This window comes from Hyperolius riggenbachi, chromosome 8 (genome assembly GCF_040937935.1).
Source record: "Hyperolius riggenbachi isolate aHypRig1 chromosome 8, aHypRig1.pri, whole genome shotgun sequence".
NCBI lineage: Eukaryota > Metazoa > Chordata > Amphibia > Anura > Hyperoliidae > Hyperolius > Hyperolius riggenbachi.
Genome location: NC_090653.1, coordinates 200749424 through 200773396, shown reverse-complemented (window position 1 = coordinate 200773396; position 23973 = coordinate 200749424). Strand labels below are relative to the sequence as shown.

At 40.3% G+C, this 23973-nt stretch overlaps 1 protein-coding gene across 3 annotated transcripts in view; it reads right to left on the bottom strand.

Moving 5' to 3' along the window:
- Nucleotides 1-23973, bottom strand: part of ASTN2 (astrotactin 2) — an 818428-nt gene that overhangs the window by 267225 nt on the left and 527230 nt on the right. For all 3 annotated transcript variants that reach the window (XM_068248102.1, XM_068248105.1, XM_068248104.1), the window contains exon 13: nucleotides 7927-8051. In XM_068248102.1, the coding sequence (XP_068104203.1) occupies nucleotides 7927-8051 (125 nt within the window). The remainder of the gene's footprint in view (nucleotides 1-7926; nucleotides 8052-23973) is intronic.

Below are 23973 nucleotides of genomic sequence, written 5' to 3'. Positions count from 1 at the left end.
GTGAAGGGGCTTGCGTATCACAATGAAGCAATGACCGGCGCCTAGACGAGTGTCTCGGGGGGCACACAAAAGATAATAAGGTCGTTGCTTCATTGTGGTCAGACCAAATTTGATCAGCTGGACAGTCACTGTTCTGTCATTCAGCTACATCAGCCAGGCCGACCATATGGGCTGTAAAGCCACCAAAACCTGCACTCTCGCGATGGTGCGCACCAGTCCAGCACGGCCGTCACTAGTAAAAACAGCTGTTTGCGGTGCGTTACACGGTGAGTTTGGTGTGTCAGTGTGAAGCAGTACCTTAATTACACTACCTGATTGATGTATACACATGCAAGATGTTTTAAAGCACTTTAGGCCTGTCATTTAGCATTCAATGTGATTTCTGCCCTTAAAACGCTGCTTTGCGTCAAATCCAGATTTTTCCCGGGGACTTTTGGCGTGTATACCACTCCGCCATGCCCCCCTCCAGGTGTTAGACCCCTTGAAACATCTTTTCCATCACTTTTGTGGCCAGCATAATTATTTTTTTTTTTCAAAGTTCGCATCCCCATTGAAGTCTATTGCGGTTCGCGAACTTTAACGCAAACCGAACGTTCCGCGAAAGTTCGCGAACCCGGTTCGCGAACCTAAAATCGGAGGTTCGGCCCAACTCTACTTGCAACAGGCAGGTAATTAGCTAGGGGGAGGGATTAGCTGTAACAGGAGGTATTTGGTCAGCCTCAGGACTCAGTGCTGAGCTTGCTCAGTCTGTGGCTTGCTCACTAAGTGGCTTCGACACAAGTGGTATAGGCGTTAAAAACAGGCGTTACAACACAGGCACAAAGAGAGAGGTGAGAGGTAGCAGGTAAAAAAAAAAATAAAAAAAAAAATGTAAACAATATTGCGGTTCTTTGCATTGGTTAGGATGTGCTAACACGTTGTGGTGTAGTCTTTAAGTTTTGAGGACTCCACCCCAGCTTCACTCACTCCCCCTCCTCCACCCCAACCTTACTCACTCCCCCTCCTCCACTCCAACTTCACTCACTCCCCCTCCTCCACCCCAACCTTACTCACTCCCCCTCCTCCACCCCAACCTTACTCACTCCCCCTCCTCCACTCCAACTTCACTCACTCCCCCTCCATCCCTCCCCCTCTTCCACCCCAGCTGCACTCACTCCCGAACTTCACTCCCTCTCCCGTCTCAACTTTTACTGCCACAGTTTACTTTAAATAAAATTTCCCCACACAATAGTCATCATGTTGGACTATGCTGTACAGTGTACATCCTGTGACATGTATGCATGCCTTGATCAGTGGATTGAGGGTGTTTACTGTTGCCCTGGGTGTGTGCGTGTTGCTCAGTTAGAGGCGGAAGTCGCAGAGCTAAATAAGCATCTCGCAACACTGAGACGCATACACAACATGGAGATGAGCTTGGATCTCACGATTCAGACACTGGATGGAATCGGTGAAGATGAGGTGGGTGGAGTAAAGCCGGAGCAAGAAGCAGAGGTAGCCGCTAGTTGGGTCACAGTTAGAAGGGGTAGGGGAAAAAGTGGCAGGGAGGCTAGTCCCGAGTTGTCCCTCACTAATAAGTATGCTTGTTTGCGTAATATTGGGGAGGATGATTCAGAAGTAGCAATGCTGCAGCAGGATGTGCTCCTTAGCAACCAAGGGGCAGACTGCTGTAACGAGAAAAGGAATAGGAGTGCAACTAAGGCTAGACAGGTACTGGTGGTAGGGGATTCAATTATTAGGCGCACAGATAGGGTAATCTGTCGAAGAAACCGTGAATGCCGTACAGTCTGTTGCCTCCCGGGTGCTCGGGTTCGGCATGTAGCGGAAAGAATTGACAGATTATTGGGTGGGGCTGGGGAAGACCCAGCTGTCATGGTACACATTGGCACCAATGACAAAGTTAGTGGGAGATGGAAGGTCCTCAAAAATGATTTTCAGGTACTTGGAGATAAACTTAAAGCAAGGACCTCCAAGGTGGTGTTCTCTGAAATACTGCCAGTGCCACGCGCTACATCTGAGAGACAGAAGGAGCTTAGGGAGTTAAATAAGTGGCTGAGAAATTGGTGTAGGAAGAAAGGGTTTGGGTTCCTGGAGAACTGGGCAGACTTTGCAGTCGGCTACAGGTTCTACAGCAGGGATGGGCTGCACCTTAATGGGGAGGGTGCAGCTGCATTGGGGGAGAAGATGGCTAAACGGTTGGAGGAGATTTTAAACTAGGATCTGGGGGGAGGCGGGAGGATAAAGTCTCAATATGTAGACAAGATAAGGTAAAAAGACAGTGGGAGCCTAACATTATGGGGGGTGGAGAGGGGGGTGGGGACAGTGTAAAGATTAAGGAGGTTGGTAAAACTTCAAGTAGCCCATTTCGTGTAAACAAAATTGGTAAATGTGTTGGTAAAAATGTAAAGACCATGGTAACCAATGCTCGGAGCCTTGCAAATAAAATAGACGAACTAGAGTTCATTCTGAATGACAAAGGCTATGACATTGTGGGAATAACCGAGACATGGATGGATGAAAGCCATGACTGGATAGCTAATTTAAAAGGATACAATGTGTTTAGGAGTGATAGAACAGGGAAAAAAGGTGGAGGGGTTTGTCTCTTTGTTAAGAATTCTTTTACAGCTGTCCTCAACGATGAGATGGAGGAAGATTGCGAAGATGTGGAGTCTGTTTGGGTAAATATTCATGGTGGAAATAAAAGTTGCCAATTGCTTATTGGGGTATGCTACAGACCACCTCTTATTAATGAAGCTGCAGAACTGCGATTACTACAGCAGATTGAAAAAGCTGCAAGTAAAAATGAGGTCATAATTATGGGCGACTTCAACTTTCCAGACATTGACTGGGGTATTGAGGCTACCCATTCTGGTAAAAGCAGCAGATTTCTGGCAGCACTAAAGGACAATTACTTGACTCAAATGGTAACGGAACCAACTAGGGGGAATGCGTTACTGGATCTGATCATTTCTAATAGACCAGATAATGTATCAAATGTGCAGGTTCAAGAACATTTGGGAAATAGTGATCACAACATGATAACGTTTGATCTGGTGACTGATAGGCCACGGGGCAGCGGGACCACTAAAACTATGAATTTTAGAAAAGCAAAGTTCAATCAAATTAGGCAGGCACTAAGTTTGGTGAACTGGGATAATGTACAACAAGGGAAGGACACTGAAGGGAAATGGCAAGCTTTTAAACGTATTTTCAATCAATATTGTAGTATGTATATCCCATATGGAAACAAAATGTCTAGGAATAAAAAAAAGGCCTCTATGGATGAATAGAAAGGTTAGGGATAAAATGAAGAGGAAAAAGAATGCCTATAAGGTCCTAAAACAGGAGGGGACTGAGGCTGCACTAAGCAATTATAAGGAGTGCAATACAAATTGTAAAAAAGAAATTAGGCTGGCAAAGATCGAAGCTGAAAATCAAATCGCTAGGGATATCAAATCTAACCCAAAAAAGTTTTACAAGTACATCAACTCTAAAAAAAGAAAGGTTGACTGTATAGGAATCCTAAAGGATGAGGGTGGGAACACAATGGTGGATGACCAAGGTAAGGCAGAGTTATTAAATGCTTTCTTTGCTTCTGTCTTCACAAAGGAAACAGCACTGTTGCAAATTACAGAGGCAGAAGAGTCTCAATCTTCTAACTGTAATATTAAATACTTAACGCAGGAAGAAGTAAAGGCAAGACTAAATAAATTAAAAATAGACAAGGCACCTGGCCCAGATGGCATGCATCCTCGGGTCCTAAGAGAATTAAGTTCAGTTATAGCTAAGCCCCTTTATCTTATCTTTTGTGACTCTCTTGCAACTAGCAGAGTCCCAGTGGATTGGCGTACAGCCCTCGTTTTCCCATTATTTAAGAAGGGCAAAAAATCTGATCCAGGAAATTATAGACCTGTAAGCTTAACATCAGTTGTATGCAAACTATTTGAGGGGTTACTAAGAGATACTATACATGACTTCATAGTAGAAAATAATCTTATTTCTCAGCATCAACATGGGTTTACTAAAGACAGGTCCTGTTTGACTAACATGCTCAGCTTTTATGAGGTAGTGAATGCTAATATGGATATTGGGAATGCTGTAGATGTGATATACTTAGACTTTGCAAAGGCCTTCGACACTGTTCCCCACAGAAGTCTGGTGCAAAAGTTGAGGATGCAAGGACTGGGGAAGAGTTTGTGTGCATGGATAGGGAACTGGCTAATGGACAGAAAACAAAGAGTTGTGGTCAATGGATCGTACTCAAAATGGGAGACTGTTAGCAGTGGGGTCCCACAGGGGTCTGTACTGGGTCCAGTGCTCTTCAATTTATTTTTTAATGACCTAGTAGATGCAGTAGTGAGCAATGTTGCTATTTTTGCAGATGATACAAAATTGTGCAGAATCATCAACTCTCAGGAAGATAGTGTCATATTGCAACAGGATCTGGATAGGATGGCTATATGGGCACATACATGGCAGATGAAATTCAATGTTGACAAATGTAAAGTCATGCATTTTGGTCGTACCAATGGTCTAGCACCATACAAAATAAATGGGATACAGTTGGGAACATCAAACTTGGAGAAGGACTTAGGAGTACTCATCGACAACAAGTTAAATAATCATACTCAATGCCAAGCCGCTGCAGCTAAAGCAAACAAAATTTTGGGATGCATTAAAAGGGAAATAAAAACTCGAGATGCTAGCATAATATTGCTCCTGTTTAACTCTCTAGTAAGGCCACATCTGGAATATGGAATTCAGTTCTGGGCACCACATTACAAAAAAGATATTGCAGTTTTAGAGCAGGTGCAGAGACGAGCTACAAAATTGATACGTGGGATGGAAGGTCTCGCTTACCAAGAAAGGTTAGATAAACTGGGTTTATTTAGTCTAGAGAAAAGACGCCTTAGAGGAGATCTAATTAACATGTATAAATACATCAGAGGGCAATATAATAGCTTGGCGGATGAGCTTTTTGTCCCTAGGCCTTCTCAAAGGACTAGAGGACATGAGCTGCGCATGGAGGAAAAACGTTTTAGCCATTTATTTAGGAAAGGGTTCTTTACAGTAAGAGTGATTAAGATGTGGAATGCATTGCCACAGGAAGTCGTTATGGCAAACTCTATACCTGCATTTAAAGGGGGCTTAGATGCTTTCCTTGCGTTGAAAGACATCCATGGCTACAATTACTAGGTTATGCCTAATGATGTTGATCCAGGAATTTTATCTGATTGCCATCTGGAGTCAGGAAGGAATTTTTCCCTTTTGGGGCTAATTGGACCATGCCTTGTGGGGTTTTTTTCGCCTTCCTCTGGATCAACAGGGGTATGTGGGGGACGGGCTGGAGATGTACTTTGTACTGGTTGAACTCGATGGACGTATGTCTTTTTTCAACCAAAATAACTATGTAACTATGTAACTATATGAGTGTGTTGGAGGGAACACCCAAGATAATAAGGTCACTGCTTCATTGTGGACAGACCAAATTCGATCAGCTAGACAGTCACTGTTGTTTTGTCATTGAGCTACCTCAGCCCGACCATATGGGCTTGAAAACCGCCATTGCTTGCACTCTCGCCATCGTGTGCACCAGTCCAGCGCGACCATCACTAAACAAACAGCTGTTTGCGGTGTGTTACACAGTGAGTTTGGTCTTTCAGTGTGAAGCAGTACACTACTTAGGCCCCGTTCACACTTGCGTTTTTTTAAAAACCGGAACGGATGTCCGGACCGCACCGGATCCGGACCGGACCTGATCCGTATGGTTCCTATCCAGATCCGGTCCGTTTGCATCCGTTTTCCGTGCGGTATGAACACGGTTGCGGTCCGGATCCGTTTGAGATAACAAGCTGTATAATAATACCTGGGGTCTGGGAGGTCGGCAGAAGCTCTGGGGTCGTTGTAGGGCCTCACCTCCTCGTTATCAGACGTATCGGACATGTTGCTGCCGGGGAGCTCCAGCGTGAGGTCGCTGCTGCTCCACTCTGTGGGCGCTGGGCCCATGTGTCCCCGTCCAGGATGGCCGCTGTAGCATGGAGGAAGCATGGGAGGTGGGGTGGAGCGTCCGTTTTTTACGGCCAGTGTGTTGTGCGCTCTCCGGTTCTCATTGCTTTGTATTGGCTGGATGCAACATTCCGGCTCCGCTCCGGATACGTCTGCCGGAGGAGCAGGACCAAAAAATAGCGCATGTTGGATCTTACGCCGGAGTCCGGATCCGGTCCGGCTCCGGTCCGGACGGAACGGACGCATGTGAACGGACGCATAGACTTTCATTGCTGTGCCATGCGTCCGTTCCGTCCGTTCCGCATGTGGTCCGGCTCGGGCACGGCGATTCCGGACGGCGACCGCCAATGTGAACCGGGCCTTACACCTGCTGATTCATGTATACACATGCAAGATGTTTTTAAGCACTTTATGCCTCCAATTTAGGAATGCAATGTGATTTCTGCCCTTTAGGGATTATAACCCTGCTGTGCGTCATATCCGTAATTTTCCCCGGGATTTTTGACGTGTATCCTACTCCGCCATGCCCCCCTCCAGGTGTTAAAGACTCCTTGAAACATCTTTTCCATCACTTTTGTGGCCAGAAACAGTGATTGTAGTTTTTAAAGTTTGCCTGCCAATTGAAGTCTATTGCGGTTCGCATGGTTCGCGCAAATTCGAACTTTTGCGGAAGTTCGCGTTCAAGGTTTGCAAACCCAAAATCGGAGGTTCGAGCCATCTCTATCTGTGTGACTCCCCCTTTAGCTCCATGGATATGTAGAGGTTAAAGGATACATGAGGCCAAAATAATGAATCAATCTTTAGTTTACTGGGGCTTCATCCGGCCCCTAAAAGTCTCTGTGTCCCTCGCCACAATTCTACTGTCACCCAGTCTTCTGCTGTCCCCGCCAAAGCGGCCACACAGGTGCATGCATGTGCCGCTCACCGGCCAATACAGAGGGGATAGCGGAAGACGGGATGAGAGCAAAACTGCGGTGAGGGACACAGAGACTTCTAGGGGCTGGAAGAAGCCCGAGGTAAGTAAAGATGGATATTTTGGTCTCAAGTATCTTTTTGTACATATAAGGAGGTGAGTAAAGAATCATTTTGTATGTGACTGTGAATTTTCTCTGTATATAGTGTTGGCATCATCAGGAGAATGGCAGCTCTTGTGCAGGCAAAAAACAAAATAAATCCGCTCTAAGAAACTTTCTGCAGCAAGCATGTTTGTAAATTCATGATGTTTATAATATTACAATAATTCAAAATATGGCAAAAGCAAAGGTTGGCTTAAATGTTGTTGATGAATAAAAAGAATTCTGACGGCTTCCCCATACAAACGCTCAACAGCGGTCTTTTATGCAGCACAATTATCAAACAACTTTTGTTGTTCAAACAACTGATAAGACAACAGTTGGATTGACGTCTTATCAATCTTATCAGTTGTTTGAACAATAGCAAGCAACATTTCTGGTTGTTTTAACTTGTTTTACAACAAAAGTTGTTTGATAATTGTGCTGCATAAAAGACTGCTGTTGAGAATGTGTATGGGGCTTCAAGCTAGCAGCCCTATCCAAAGCTAGATTTGGTCTCCAATCTCTGTCTAGTTATTAAAGTGAAACTATACCATATTTAGCTTTTATGAAAGGCCATACAATATTTTATAAACATGTAACTGTACAATTTGTTGTGCCCTCACACAATATCAATACAAATTTTGGTGCAAAAAAAGAATTAAATGTTTATACTATTTAAATTATTATAAACATATGCTGTTAAAAGGTATTTTAGACACTTAACACTTAATTGTTAAATCTAATATTTGACATCAGTGAAATGATAGACTTGATTAAAAACAAACAAAAAGAATGTGTACTTAGGCATATTATAGAAGAAGATGCTACGAATGAAGACTTTTTTTTTTTTGGGGGGGGGGGGGGGTACCTGTAAGCAGCATAATATCAGGTCTTGGTTCAGAGAGGACACCTCTACATTGTTCCTCCACAGGAAGTGGGATGACGAGAAGTCCATCTGCCAGTTGTGGGAAATCCTTAATGAAGTTATTTTCTCTAAGGGAAAGAGGAACAACAAATATGTCAACTCACCAAGTGCTTTACTGCACTAATTAGGTTTGCTTGTGTAATGATATAGGTGTGCATATGATAAATGTCATAAGCTACATAAACCCCAAATTCTTGCCTATCAGGAAAACGAGATATAATTTTGTTGGAATTAGGAAAAACGAAAGTTTGCTTTCCTAAAACAGAAAGAATTTGCGATAATTCAGGTTGGAGTGAGCTTGAGATGTCTCCAAGAGCAACACTGCTGAATATATGCAAATTAACCATTGTTGGAATTAGCACATAGCACTTTGAGCTAGAAGAATTTCTAAAGAGCTTATCAACAGCTTATCAACATACATTTGATTTTTTTGCAAAAGGTGTCTGCAGGGGAAGCAGGGAATTTGGGCGCATGAGACAAGTGGACAAAAAAGGTGCCACCATTCACTCCCATAATACATATCGTTTGATGGGCGCTGAACAGGAAAAAAGGGCACCGGAGATTATAAACATTTTCAAACGGCACCAAGAGATTTTTGATGTTTTCTAATGGCGCTTGTGATGATTTAAGTTTAAATGTGTCCGTGAGTCGTGACGAATAACGTTTACAAAAATACTAAACATATATGTATTGTATTTACCTAAAACATTATTTGAAATGTTATCCCTTACTGTTTGTAAAACATTATTATTCACAAAATAAAGCGATCAGTATGTAACGTAATATATGTTTTACAGTCACTATTTGTAAAACATTATTCTCCACACAATAAAACGATCACTAAGGGGGGTTTTAGGGTGAGGCACAACCAGGTGGGTCTTAGGGCTAGGCACCACCAGGGGGGTCTTAAGGTTAGGCACCGCCAGGGGGTCTAAGGGTTAGGGATAGGTACAGGGAGGGTTCTGTGTGAGAGTAGGGTTAGGTTTAGTTGTAGTGAAATGTTAGTAATATTTACATGTTTTACAATAGCTGTTACGAACACACTTCTATATTTTTTTCATCGTTATAAACAATATTTTCAGATTTTATTATATGAAGAAACAATAAATGATGGTTATTCACAATAATATGCAATTATAATGATTAACCACTTCAGCCTTCAGTCGTTTTCACTTTATGCTTCCGAGCAATGTTCACCTCCCATTCATTAGCCTATAACTTTATCACTACTTATCACAATGAACTGATCTAGGTCTCGTTTTTTCCGCCACCAATTAGGCTTTCTTTGGGGGGTACATTTTGCTAAGAGCCACTTTACTGTAAATGCATTTTAACAGGAAGAATAAGGAAAGAACAGAAAAAAAGCATTATTTCTCAGTTTTCGGCCATTATAGTTTTAAAATAATACATGCCTCCACAATTAAAACTCACGTATTGTATGTGCCCATTTTCTCCCGGTTATTACACCGTTTAAATTATGTCCCTATCACAATGTATGGCGACAATACTTTACTTGGAAATAAAAGTGCATTTTTTCCGTTATGCATCCATCACTATTTACAAGCTTATAATTAAAAAAATATATAAATATTTCATGTTTACATAGATATTTAAAAAGTTTAGACCCTTAGGTAAATATTTATGTGTTTTTTTTATTGTAATGTTTTTTTTTTTTTATTAAACATTTTATGTGGGTATTTTTGGGAGGGTGGGATGCAAATCAATTTTTTTAGGACATATTGGTCTATTTTTTAATTATTTTTTTTGCATTTTCCTGCAGTTAGCTTTTTGGCCACAAGATGGCAGCCATGAGTTTGTTTACAATGACGTCACTCTAAGCATAACACGGACGCTTAGAGTGACGTCGGGGGAAATAGGAACAGAAAAACTTCAGCTTCCGTGCGAAGCTGACGGTTTTTCTCGGGGGGAGAGCAATCAGTGATCGGGCACCATAGCCCGATTTACTGATTGCCTGGCTAGCGAACCGCGGCCTGGGAGTGCGCGTGCACGCGCGCGGTCGGCCGCGGGGGCGCGCGGCAGCGCACATAGCCTCCTGGGCATAGCTAGTACGTCCAGGAGGCCAAAGTAGTTAAACATGTATTATCATTTTTTTAACAAACGTAATTATACGTTTCACTTTTAACCACTTAAGCCTATCTGGACGAACATTGTTTAGCAGTGCGTGCACTCCTGCTGGCCGTTAGCCCAGCAATCTATGAATGGTATTATAGATCCTATTCATTGATCCAAGCCCCCCGCAGAAAAGCCGACAGCCTCTTATCAGAGGCTGTGGTTTTTCTGAGTTAAAAAAAGTCTCCTAGAAATACTTCCTGGAAGCGTGATTGTACGCTTCCAGGACTTTTTGATTGTGGCCATCTTGTGGCCAAATAGTAAAACTATACCCACATCCATTTTTCATTAAATAAATACATTTTTACATTAAAAATTAGCTGTTCACCTCCCACAACAAAAATTACCCAAATAAAATTTTAATAATTTTTTTTTAAATTACAATTAAAAAAAAAACCATAAATAGTTGCCTAAGGGTCTGAACATTTTAAACATGCATGTCAAAGGAGTATATTAATATAATTTTTTAAATTATGGGCTTGTAAATAATGATGGATGCAAAATGAATAAATGCACCTTTATTTACAAATAAAATATTGGCGCCATACATTGTGATAGGGACATAATTTAAATGATGTAATAAAATGGGCAAATAAAATACATGTGTTTTAATTAACATAGCATATATTAATTTCAAACAATAATGGCAAAAAACTGAGAAATAATATTTTTTTTTAAATTTCTTTCTTAATGATCCTGTTAAAATGGATTTAGATAAATAACATCTTAGCAAAATGTATCACTCTAAGAAAGCCTAATTGGTGGCGGAAAAAAACAGATATAGATCAATTCATCGTGATGAGTAGTGATAAAGTTATTGACAAATGAATGGGAGGTGAAAGTTGCTCAGATGCAAAAAATAAACAACCCTGTGGGCTTAAGTGGTTAAAACAGGGAAGATTATCGTTTTACAATTTGCGAATTCATACACATTATAAATTCATACACATTATTAAATGTTTTTTTATTACTGCTTATTGTTTACACCCTGCACCCTTTTTTCCCCAACGCATGTACGTGTCTGCAGGCGCTTGAGGAGGGGGGGTGTAATCTGATTCCCCACTTACAAACAACCTACTTACAATGTTTCAGAGGTACAAGCAAACTTGTCTTCATGTACAAAAGATACAATACTTTTTTATTACATATTCGGGTTGTTAAATATTACAGCATTGTATAAACGGTAATAATTATTTTAAACCACTGAGAACAACCAAAAAAACATAGTTTATTCTATGGCTCATATGCAATTAACTTTTTCTACTGAGTTTTCTCCTACATGATATTTTTTTATAACTTGTAAATAAATGCCTTAAACCACCAGCAAGCAAGAAGTTACTCAAAATAATTTTTTATAGTACCTTTTTACCTATTTTTGGTATTTTTTCATTTGCAAAGTGCTAAAAATTATTCTAAATACAAGATTAAAAATTATCACCTAGGAGAAAATACAGGAGAAAAAGTGAATTGCATATGGGCCTGCCATATGCAATTCACTTTTTCACCTGAGTTTTCTCCTAGGAGATAATTTTTCATCTTCAATTTAAAATAGTTTCCCAGCACATTTTAATTAAAAAAGTACCAAAAAGTAGGTAAAAAGTAATATTAAATTATTTTGAGTATTTTCTTGCTTTCTGGTGGCTTAAAATGCATTTTATTGACAATTTTGAAAATATCACCTAGGAGAAAACTAAGGTGAAAAAGTGAATTGCATATGGCCCCATGTGTCAAAATCTAGAGTTGTCTGAAAGAAAATCGCTTATTTACTTTTCCCTGTGTTTAACATGGGACTCAACTTATAAACAAATTCTACTTACAAATACATTCTTAGAAGCCTGTTTGTAAGTAGGGAACCACCTGCACAAAAATGGTCTTGATGTACAAAATTGTGCTCATAAGACCTGTCTCTTCCCACCTTATCTATGACGTCCTTTTTAGTCTTTCAATTTTATCTTCTTTTCTGGATTGCAAGACTTCTGTGTAGGCTTACTGTCTGTATTTTCTAACTTTCATTTTCTTCCCTTAGGTTTTTTCTCATTGTGAATTCTGATCTTCTTATGGGAGCTAAGCCATGTCAAATAAATATTTGGTGTTATGCTATATGTTATATATGTGCCTTTTGCCTTAAAACCTGCATCATCTTTTATAGGTAGCTCTTTTGAAGAAACACAAAGAAACAGGCAACGTTGAGTATTGTTGATGCAGTAGTCAGCCAAGGAAACTTAGTGCAGCAGATGAAACAAATCATTACCCTTTAAAATTGGAAGATATCCAGCAGTGCCATCAGCTCTGAAATGTCAGAAACCAGTGAGACACAAGTACACCCATATACTGTCCAGAGAAGTCTGGACAGAATTGGTCTTCATGGAAGGGTTGCAGCCAAAAAGCCATACCTCCGATGTGGAAACAAGGCCATGTAACTCAAATATGCATGAAAATAAAAGAACTGGGGTGCTGAAAAATGGCAGCAGGACTTGTAATTCACAATTTGAATTATTTGGCTGCAGCAGAAGGTTTGTGTGTTAAAAGGCTGGAGAGTGGTACAATAATGAGTGTCTGCAGGTAACAGTGAAGCATGGTGGATGTTTCTTGAACGTTTGGGGCTGCATTTCTGCAAATGGAGTTGGAGATTTGGTCAGGATTAATGGTGTTCTCAATGCTGAGAAATACAGGCAGATGCTTCTCCATCATGCAATACCATGTAGGAGGTGTATGATTGGCCCCAGGATTATTCTGCAGCAGGACAACAACCCCAAACATACAGTCAAAGTCATTAGGAACTATCTTCAGAGTAAAGAAGAAGTCCTGGAGGTGATGGTATGGCCCCCAAAGAGCCCTGATCTCAGCATCATTGAGCTTGTCTGGGGTTACATGAAGAGACAAGGTTGGGAGGAAGCCCACATCTACAAAATATCTGTGGTTAATTCTCCAAGATGTTTGGAACAGCCTACTAGCCGAGTACCTTTAAAACCATGCACAAGTGTACCTAAAAGAATTGATGCTGTTTTTTTTTTCTCATGCTGTTTTAAAGGCGAAGGGTCATCACACCAAATATTGATTTGATTTAGATTTCTCTTTTGTTTATTCATTGCATTTTGTTGCATGATGAAAATAAATTATGAACACTTTCATTTTTGAAAACATTCTTTGTATACAGATTTTTTTTTACACCTGCCAAGGACACTGAAAGTAAATGACTAGCTTTCAAACAGATTCTTAGTGACTATTGCAAAATATATACCTTATGGGAATACAAGTTCTAGATCTAAAAAAAAGGCCAGTATGGATAAATGATACAGTTATAGACATGATAAATGTAAAAGGAGTGCATCTAAGGCCCTAAAGCAGGAGGGGACTGCATCTGCATTAAATTAATATCAGGAATGTAACAGACATTGTAAAAAGTTAATCAGACTTGCAAAACTAGAAGCTGAAATTTTAAATGCATAATACAGCTTCAAGGTTGTTCCCAGTCTACCTTATTAAGCATGAATTGCAGGCTTAGATAAATTCAAGATAGAGAAGGCACATGGCCCAGATGACATCCACCCCTGAGTATTTAGGCTTGGTTTATCACTTTACTGGAAAACTGATTTTTATGTCCATTTTTCACTGAAAAATAATATTTTTTAGATTTTTATAAATAGGATCCGTTCACACTTATGAGTCTGCAATCGATTCCTTGCTGTACACAGAACACACGCTTGTGCGCCTTGTGATGTTTCCCGGAGAGTGGATGCGTTCCCCATATAGCCTATAGTGGAAATGCATCAGCCTCGGCCTCCAGCGGGACCACAAATGGACCATCAAAGAGGACATTACATTGTCCACTCCTGATGGCCATTGTGAGGGCATATCCAGAGTATGGGATACAATTTTGGGCACCACACTATTAAAAGGATATTGTCATACTAGAACAGCTACAAAGATGGGCAACTAAAATATTTACAGGGATGGAGGATCTCACTTATTGAGAAAGGTTGAAAAAACTGGGTTTATTTAACTTGGAAAAGAGACTGGTAAGGGGTGACCTGATTAAAATCTTGAGGACCACAGGTACCCCCCTAGTGATCAGGCGATTTCAGCACTGCAAAGCTTTAACTTTTCCTTTGCAGCCTGCCAGCTCCGATTGTGGCTGGCAGGCTGATAACGGATCCCCTCTGTTTACAGCCCCAAGGAACGGGCGGGCAATCACTCGTTCCCTGCTACTCCCGTCTCCAAGACTTTGACGCCAATCAGCGTAAGGCAGTCCTGGATGCGCCACTCTCCCACCACCCATCCGCATGAGGCAGTCAGGAGGTGGTTAATATGTAGAAACACATCAGAGGGCAATAGTAAGCTTTTTGTCCCTAGGCTTGTACAAAGGACAAAGGGGCATGATCTGCATATGGAGAAAAAAAAAGGGTTTTCTATCTATTAAGGAAGGTTTTATTTAAGAGTGGTTAAAAAGTGGAATATTTTACCATAGGAAGTAACTATGGCAAATTCTATATCTGCGCTTTAAGGAAGTTTGGATGCTTCCCTTCCATTGAAGGACAAGAAGCTATAATTACATCCATCAGTATAAAGGCTTGGGGTTAAAGGTACAAAAAAAAACGAGTTCTAAAGCTTAAGGGCCTGTTCAGACTGTCAGCATATGAAGCACGTGTATAAAATCAAAGAAACGCAAGTTGAAAACGCATGCGTTTTTCTTGCATTCTAATTCGTTTTCTATTGCGTTTTGCACACACACATGATCCAGGGGAAAAAAAAGAATTATGGGAACCGCAGAGGGAAACGTACGCTAAAAACGCAATAGTACGCGTTTTTGATACACGTCCATAGACTTTCATTGCGTCCGTTACTATGCGTGACGCACAGAACTGCATGCAGCAATGCGGATAAGAAACGTATGCGTCTTATACGCATACATGTGAACTAGCCCATTCAAAAGCATTAGGAGCCGTTTCTATGCGTTTTTGGTACCCGTACGCATTCCCTGAAAACGGCTAGGAACGCGCATAGTCTGAACAGGCCCTTATTCTTGTTTTTGCAACACCCTCTGTAATTAGTTAGAATGTCACAAGTAGCAGAAGTCTTTATGATGAGAGGTGTTTTGAGACATGAAAGCTTTGATAGTAAAAGTTTGTCTGTTCAAGAGATGCTATTTAAAGAAAACAAACAAACTAAAAAAAAAAAGTTGCCACACTTACAGTTCTACTTCAGGTACAAGAAATGTTAATTTACAAAAAAAAAAAAAAAAAACAGCAATGACAACAAGAAACAAAAGAAGGAAAAGTCGATGCCTGTTGTCATTTATATATCTTAGTGCTTTCATTTGTAGACAATTCCAGAAACTAAGGCCCATGTGCAATTCACTTTTTCTCCTGAGTTTTTCCCTAGGAGATACTTTTTCAACTTCTGTTTAAAATAATTGTTCAGCACTTTGCAATTGCGCAGCCCAATATATAAAAGGGGAGCTCTGGCCAGACAAAATCGCTGATTCCTCTGTCAGCTTGTGGTTGTTGTAGGCCTGTGTTGGTCTACTTCGAGCCATTGTTTGACGCTCCTTTCCTAACGCGGCTTGCCTCTGACTACTCTGATCTGAATTCCTGGTATCCTGACCCCAGCTTGTTTCTGACTATTTTCCGATTGCCGTCTGCCTCAACCTTCTGCTTGTTCCTTGTTCACCTGCCCTGACCTCAGCTCATCTTCAATTATCTGACTGCCTGATCCCTTTAGTTCCTTGCCTGGAGCTCTTATCCTCCGCATCGTGGTGTTATCTGTTCCTCGACTCACTTGAGTGTAACCTGGTGGGCACTACGCAGCAAAATCCATCATCCTTTGCAGCGTGCTGTGTGACCCATGGTCAATTAGACTCTATGCTCTTGGGAAGCCCTAACCTCAGTGGGAAGGTTAACAGAGTTCCGCCCTTGTAACATTATAAAATCCACACGTTATTAGGCCATTTGTCCTATCACATTTAAATTATGTGTCTTGAACAATGTATATTATTTGGAAATAAATGTGTATTTTTATTTTTCTGCGTTTTGTTGCTTTCTGACTGTACCCTATTAATAATTACAAGCCCTTATTTGCAAAAATAACCGTAATATACCTTTATAACATATGTAATAAAAAAGCTGAGTCCCTAATGTAACTATTTATGGGTTTTTATTTGTCTGTGTTTAATTTTGGTAACATAAGAGGAGTGATAAGAAGTTAATAACTACACTAAATTTATTTTGTAACTACTTGCCGGCCGATTGGCGTGAACGCGGTTGCAGCCCCAGGACCGCTCCACGCTAATTAGGCTGTACAGCACTGCGATCTAAGGCAGCGCTGTACTGGGGACAGCCGTGTGACACGGCTGTCCCTCTGGGACACAGGAGAGTGATCGGCTATCATAGGCTGAAGCCTATAAAGCCGATCACCGTTATTGCCTGGCTGGGGGGAGAGAGGGAGTTAGGGAAAAATAAATACATTCGTAAATTTATAAAAAACAAAACAAAAACATAAATATTTCTAAAAAATAAAAAATAAACATGGGGGATCAGACCCCACCAACAGAGAGCTCTGTTGGTGGGGAGAAAAGGGGGGAATCACTTGTGCGATTAATTGTCGGCCCTGCAGCGAGGCCCTAAAGCTGAAGTTGACAATGTACAGAAAAATGGAATGGTCTTTAGGGGGGTTTAACACTGCGGTCCTCAAGTGGTTAAGTGTTTTGATTTTACTTTTTGGCCCCAAGATGGCACCACACACTATCCTGGGTTACCAGGAAGTGTTTGATAATTTTTTAAAGATACTTTTTACTTTAATTTTTATGAATGAACATGGCTCCTGTTAGGATGATAGGAGTCATGTTCAATTATTCCTTTGACTGAGTTAGGGAACACATGTTCTCATTCACCAATGCCCCACGTGTAAATCACGCACCCCCACTGATTGACAGGATGTGCCTGCACATTCTGACAGACTCAAAAGCTCAATCTGGAAGTGTATGTATGTCCAGTTTGAGTTAAGAAGTTGTATTGTTCATTGTGTACTGCATCAAGTTGCAAAAGCTTATGCAGAGTAGTTGATTTCCAATTAAGCAGTAGGAATGCTCATTCAGATTTCACGGAATTGAAATTTCCATGGAAATCGAATTCCGCAGAAATCTAATTTACCACAACTCGGTAATTTTATCCCAATCACAGAACTCAGAAGCATTGGATCAATCAGAGAATGGATAATTTTTCCACAAAAATTGCATTACAGCGGTAATTTAGACCAATCACAAAATTTTAATTTCCGACCAAAAGTTTTTTTGATTTTCCATTGTAAAATGTCTGGGTTTTTCTGTCTTCTTTTTTGCATTCTCTGATGCAAAAAAATTACAAATACAATACTCCTCAGAAATCAGAAAAATGGAAAATCAGAAAACCGGAATTCAGAAATTGGCATTGGCAGAAAATGGAATTTCTGCAAAATTGTAAATGGACTTTTCCGACCATCTCTATTAAACAGGCTTAAATAAGAAAGGGTAATATTAAAAAAAAATAGTTGTCACTAAAGGTGTCAATTACAAATTGCACAAATTGTTTGAGAAGGGCTGCTGATCTCTCCACTGGTTCCAAACGGCATGCACCCAGTACTTTATCAACTTGGTTGTAAATCCCTGGAGATAAGTGGATTAAGGAATGCACACCTTTAAAGGACCACTATCGCAAAAACATTGAAAAATTTAAAATACATGTAAACACATACAAATAAGTATGTTTCTTCCAGAGTAGAATGAGCCATAAATTACTTTTTGGTACTTTTCCATTAGCCGGGCGCATCCACTAGGTGGCGTTAATTACTATTCCCCCTCCAGGCCGCCATGGATAGTAGGGAAAGATGTAATTCTGGTGGAGTTTTATCGCCACCTAGTGGATGCGCCCGGATAATGGAAAAGTACCTACTTTTCTCCTATGTTGCTGTCACTTACAGTAGGTAGAAGAAATATGACAGACATGGGGGATTCTCAGCAAGTCTTTACCTATACTGCCTCCTTCTATAAATCTATTTTAGATGAGCCCCTCCCCATATACATATACACCTGTATGTATGTATTAAATGGGGGTCTAATGTTCATTTTCAGTATCTTGTAATCGAACCTGGTATATCTGATATGACCAAATATTATGCTAACCCCACCCTCAGACACGCTTCCCCACCTAGCGTATAGTGTTGTACTTCCTTGTGCTCACTGTTAGCATTGCTGTCCCACAGTGCATTAGTAACCATGCCCCCAGTTGGGGGCATACAGACAGGAGGCTAGGGAGCAGAGCCCCAAAGATAAGGAAGTTCTGCTCCCCCCACCCATCAGCCCACACTATTGACATACTCCCCATTCCTATATGTAGGGTAGAAAACAGAGCAGAGGATAAGTAACAAGAGAGTCCTCCAGGAAAAGTAGCTAGAACTATCCCCCAGTATAGGTAGCAATAGTATAGGTAATTCAATCTTTGGTTATTGGGGGGCAAGAGGGCCCCCCAATAAAGGTAACCAAAAGAAGTCCCCTGTATTAGTAGACTCCAAGTATAGGTAGCAAGATGTGACCTTCCAGTGTAGGTAGCCAGAAGTATTTTCCCCAGTATAGGTAGTAGGGTGAGTGCTCAGTATAGGTAGCCAGATGCTCCCTCCTTCAGTGTCGGTAGTCAGAAGTTGCCCCCAGTATAGGTAGCAAGAGGGGCCCTCAGTATAGGTAGCCAGGTTTGAGATCCTCCCTGCCCACACACCACACACACAATTATATGCAAAGTGGCAAATGGAGCACAGGCTCCATTTTTTTACTTACTTTCTGCAGGTGTCCCCATCTTCTATGATAATGAATGGTGATTCCTATTCCACAGCCCTGTTGACTTCAGTCTTCTCAGACAGATTCAAACCTCTCCTTCCCCAAAACAGTGTAGATGATGTAATTAACCACTTAGTCCTCCTTAACGTATAAATACGTCAAGGAGGACATGTGTGCTCCCGCGGCCGTATTCGTTAGCCCAGGAATCAATGAATCGGGCCATGGTGCCCGATCACTGATTCCTCTCCCCGCAGAAAAAGCGACAGCTTCTCTCGGAAGCTTTGCTTTTTCTGACTGCTATGTCCCTCTAAGCGTACATTGTACGCTTAGAGTGACATCATGTTAATAAACTCAAGGTTGCCATCTTGTGGCCAAAAAGTAAAACTACATCTAAAAGTAAAAAAAAAATTAAAACACACATATATTTCCCCAAATCAAACACTATTTACATCCCACCCTCCCAAAAATACCCACATAAAATGTTTAATAAAAAAAAACAATAAACATTATAATAAAAAAAACACATAAATATTTACCTAAGGGTCTAAACTTTTTAAATATCTATGTAAAGATGAAATATTTCTATTTTCTTTTTTTTTATAAGCTTGTAAATAGTGATGGATGCAAAACGGAAAAAACGCTCTTTTATTTCCAATTAAAATATTGTCACCATACATTGTGATAGGGGCATAATTTTAATGGTGAAATAACCGGGACAGATGGGCAAATACAATACGTGGGTTTTAATTATGGAGGCATGTATTATTTTAAAACTATAATGGCCGAAAACTGAGAAATAATGAATTTTTCAGTTTTTTTCTTATTCTTACTGTTAAAATGCATTTACAGTAAGGTAGCTCTTAGCAAAATGTACCCCTCCTCCCCCCAAAGAAAGCATAATTGGTTGCGTAAAAAACAAGATATAGATCAGTTCATTGTGATAAGTAGTGATAAAGTTATAGGCTAATGAATGGGAGGTGAACATTGTTCGGATGCATAAAGTGAAAACGACTGAGGGCATTTTAAGCTACAAAAGCCTCATTTCCCACAAAAAAGGTAAGATTTGCACACTCTGACTACTTAGCTGTTGGATGGTATTTTTAGATCTGCATCTAGACATAGACTTTTAATACAATTAAAAAGCAATAACTCATACAACCCTTCTGGGTACAGCACCTATGGGACCCACAGGACCGTTGTGCTTCTCTTCTCTTTGGATCACATGTAAGGACAAAAGATAGGGAATTTTCAGTAAACCTTCAGCCTTTTTTATGTACAATCATAGGTAAAGTAAATCATGGCTCAGTTGAAGCGGTCTACTCAGCACTTCTTTATGGATGTGAATGATTAACAAGTTAAAACGGTTATTTTTCCAATGCATAGAAAGATCTGTAGCATATTGAGTTATACATTATAATTGTATGCACATTGCTATATCAAGCTCTTATCACAAATGTTGGAGATTTACAAGATTGTTGCCTTTTTATTTTGCATTCTCAATTTCATTCTACAACTGGAAATACTGTGAAAAGCTGATTATATGCAGTGTTCATCATAGTGGCCCACATAACATTTCCTGTTATTAGTTTTCATTAAAAAGACTGACAGGTATCTTGACAGGAATGAAAATTCTCTTATTAAATACATTACTTCTGCTATGCACTTTCATATCAATTTCAATTGATTATCTAGCATTCTGCTGTGCAATCCAGTTTTCAGCAGATTAATAAATTATGTATGCGGCAGAATATTAGTTCTTTACAGATGAACATGAAGCAAAGGTCATAACACAACTGAAAAATATTGATTAGTGACAGATATGTATAATGTATTGTTAGCCAGAGTTTTCTAAAAGCTTCCCCAAATCTGATATTTCAGGTGTAGTTGAACAGTAGTGGACTAGATAGGCACCTGTTTTCTTTTATCTCAAATGGCTTTTTTTTAGCAATTAGATAACCCTGCTGCTGTTCCCTGCATCCCCCTTGGATCTGCACACTTCCATTCTGGATAATTCAAAGCAAATGAAAAAGAGACTGAAGGAATACATTCCTTTATAATTGGTGCTGAAGATTTGTTGGTTTCAGATTATTGGGAGTATCAGATGTCTCACCACAAGATTCTCACAAAAAATATTTTAATTGGTATAAACATTAACTATAACTATCTCAGAAAGCTATGTATTCATTTTAGAAAGCCATGTATTCATTTTAAAATCCCAACATGCACTTTTAAAGAAAAGATCCATGATGCATTCAAATGCTATGGTCTGCAAAAGGAAATATACTTTAGGTTCTTTCAAGCTTATTACATTGTAAAAAACATATCCTTTTTTCTTATTGCAAAAACAGCACAAGTGTACAGTGACTTGTGAAGTATTCAGCCCCCCCCCCCGACATTTATCATGTCTTGGTGGTGCCTCACAACATGGAATTAAAACAGTTTGCCTGAGAGTTTGCATCATTTAATAGACAGAACATGCCTACAACTTTGAAGCTTTGAAGATGTATTACTTGCTTCATTGTGAACAACAAATAGAACAAAATAACTGAAAACTTCAGTGTGCATAATAACAATGCAATCAGAACACCACGCCAATCCTCAGTTACAGCTTGCAAGTTGCTTTGGAGAAGATCTCTTTGAACTTGCCACCTCTCACCTCTGAGTGTATTGCCCATTCATCAAGGCAAAACTGCTCCAGCTCCTTCATGTTGGATGTTTTTCTCTTGTGAACAGCAAGCTTCAATTCTGACCACAAATTCACTATTGGATGGAGGACTAGGTCATTCCAACACAATTAAATGTTTTCCCCCTTAAAACCACTTGAGTGTTTCTTAATATGCTTCGGGGCATTGTCACTGGCAGACACAGGTTTTTCTCAACACTATTCCTGTATTTAGCACCATCCATCTTTCCCTTAGCTCAGTCCAGTTTACCACTTCCTGCTGCTGAAAGACATCCTCACAGCATGATGCTTCCACCACGTTTCGCTGTGGCAATGGTGTTCTTGAGGTGATGGGATGAGTTAGGTTTTCGCCAGACACAGCGTTTTCCTTGGTGGCCGAAATGTTTAATTTTAGTCCCAACTGACCACAGCACATTCCTCTACACATTTGGGAAGTCGACCACATTCATTTTGGCAAACTCCAAACATGCCTTATTACCAAAGGGATCCATTTTATGCAGGACTATCTGTCTGCACACACATCCAATGTTGTGGCTGCCAAATTGACCACCCCAGGGTTTCCAATTGGTCAACCATGCCCCCTGGTCACCTAATCTGACCCCTTCAGATTATAATCTGGAAGAAACACTGAAGGTGCAATGTTTTCAGGGCATTTATAACCTCAAACATGCTGGTGAGAGCTGTTTTGAGGCCAAACCAAAGGACTTTTATTTAAACAGTCAAGAAAAGCTGCAACTACGCTGTACCATGTGCATTATTCTGGGAAAAATATTTCAAATAAATGTGATTTCATAACTCTGGCTCTTTTATTTCTAAGCAATTCCGGGAACTTTTCAGCACCCCCTCATACACTACTGACATGATTTTTTTAAAATTTGGCACTAAACAAGAAGGGGTTCTCACAAAGCTGCAATGAAGTTCAGTGAAGAGTTTAAACAACTTCAAGGCAGCACTGCTACTCAATCAGTGCAGGATAAAAATGAGCCTGGATCCTGAGCAGAGTGGTGGTAAACGGCTCATACAAAAAAAAAATAAACCTAGCAGTAGGGTTCCGCAAGGATCAGAATCAGGTCCAATTCTTTTCTGTTCAAATGTTTTTATTAAAGATTTTAACACTCCATTTATTTATGAATGGCATACTAGATGAAGTAGAAAGTAATGTTGCCATTCCTTGCAGATGATACATAGCCGTGCAGAATCATCATTATCAACGCACAGGAAGATAGTTATATATTACAGTCTGAAAATGTCAATATTGACAGTTCAACATAGAAGTATACTAGTGGTTAAACCATTGTTGATCTGTCTTCGATCATCCTATTTTTGTGGAAGCACTGTCCAGGGATCCAATATGGAAGTCGGTGAAGCTCTTCATGAGTCCTTGGCCGGATCAGGCTATAAGTAAATCACAGGCTATTTGTGCCAATAGGTAGGTAACAAACATTTTTTGTACAGAAAATAAAATAAAGATAAAATGCATGCAGTGGCCTGATGCATTTCCCATGGATCACCCTTGTTTCATCAGAGGCAGTTTGGCAATGAACTGTTAATATTGGCATTTTCAGCCATCTAATAGGGTGAGGGGCTCTCTGCGTTGAGAGGCAATTATCTATTTTATACTTTTTTTTTAACTTAACAAGTCATCTTTATTGTGGGTGTGAACAAGACATACAGGTAACAACCGTACGCAGACGGCTTGCATGGTACAATTGCAGGTAAGTAGTACAGAAAGGAGGGAAGAAATGTAAAAAACATTATTATAAGGTGTTGATTTAGATGTAAAGGAGAAAACCTGCAGAATAGTTACAGTTTTACTTTAGATGAGGAGAGATTGACCAACAAAGTGACATGTTATATGCTAATTAACATAAAAGGGACCCAACAAAAAACAAAAATATATACATATACAGCCGAGCTCCAGGTGGGAATCCCTCCCCCCCCCCCCCACCACACAGCAAGTTCCGTATAGCTACATGGTCCGTTCACAGGGATTAGCCCCTGAAGCGAGTGTAACGGGAAGTGATCCAGGTGTCCCAAATAGAGTGGAACTTACGTTCTGCTCCCCTGCGGGTGTATAATGCTTTATGGAATGGTAGCATGGTGTTTATGACTCTAATCCAGTCAGATAGATCGGGAACCAGTGGCTGTATCCAGGCCTGAGTGAGAACCTTGCGGGCAACATGAAGCGCGTTAAGTAGGAAAAGTTTGGTAAATTTGTTATAGGTATTGTGTGGGAGCAAGTTAAGCAAACAAAGTTTAGGATCAAGTGTCACTGGACAACCCATTTTATCGTTTAGAAATTTTATAATTTGTTGCCAATAGAGGTTCACCTCAGGGCAGGACCAAATCATGTGATAGAAAGTGCCCTGGGTTA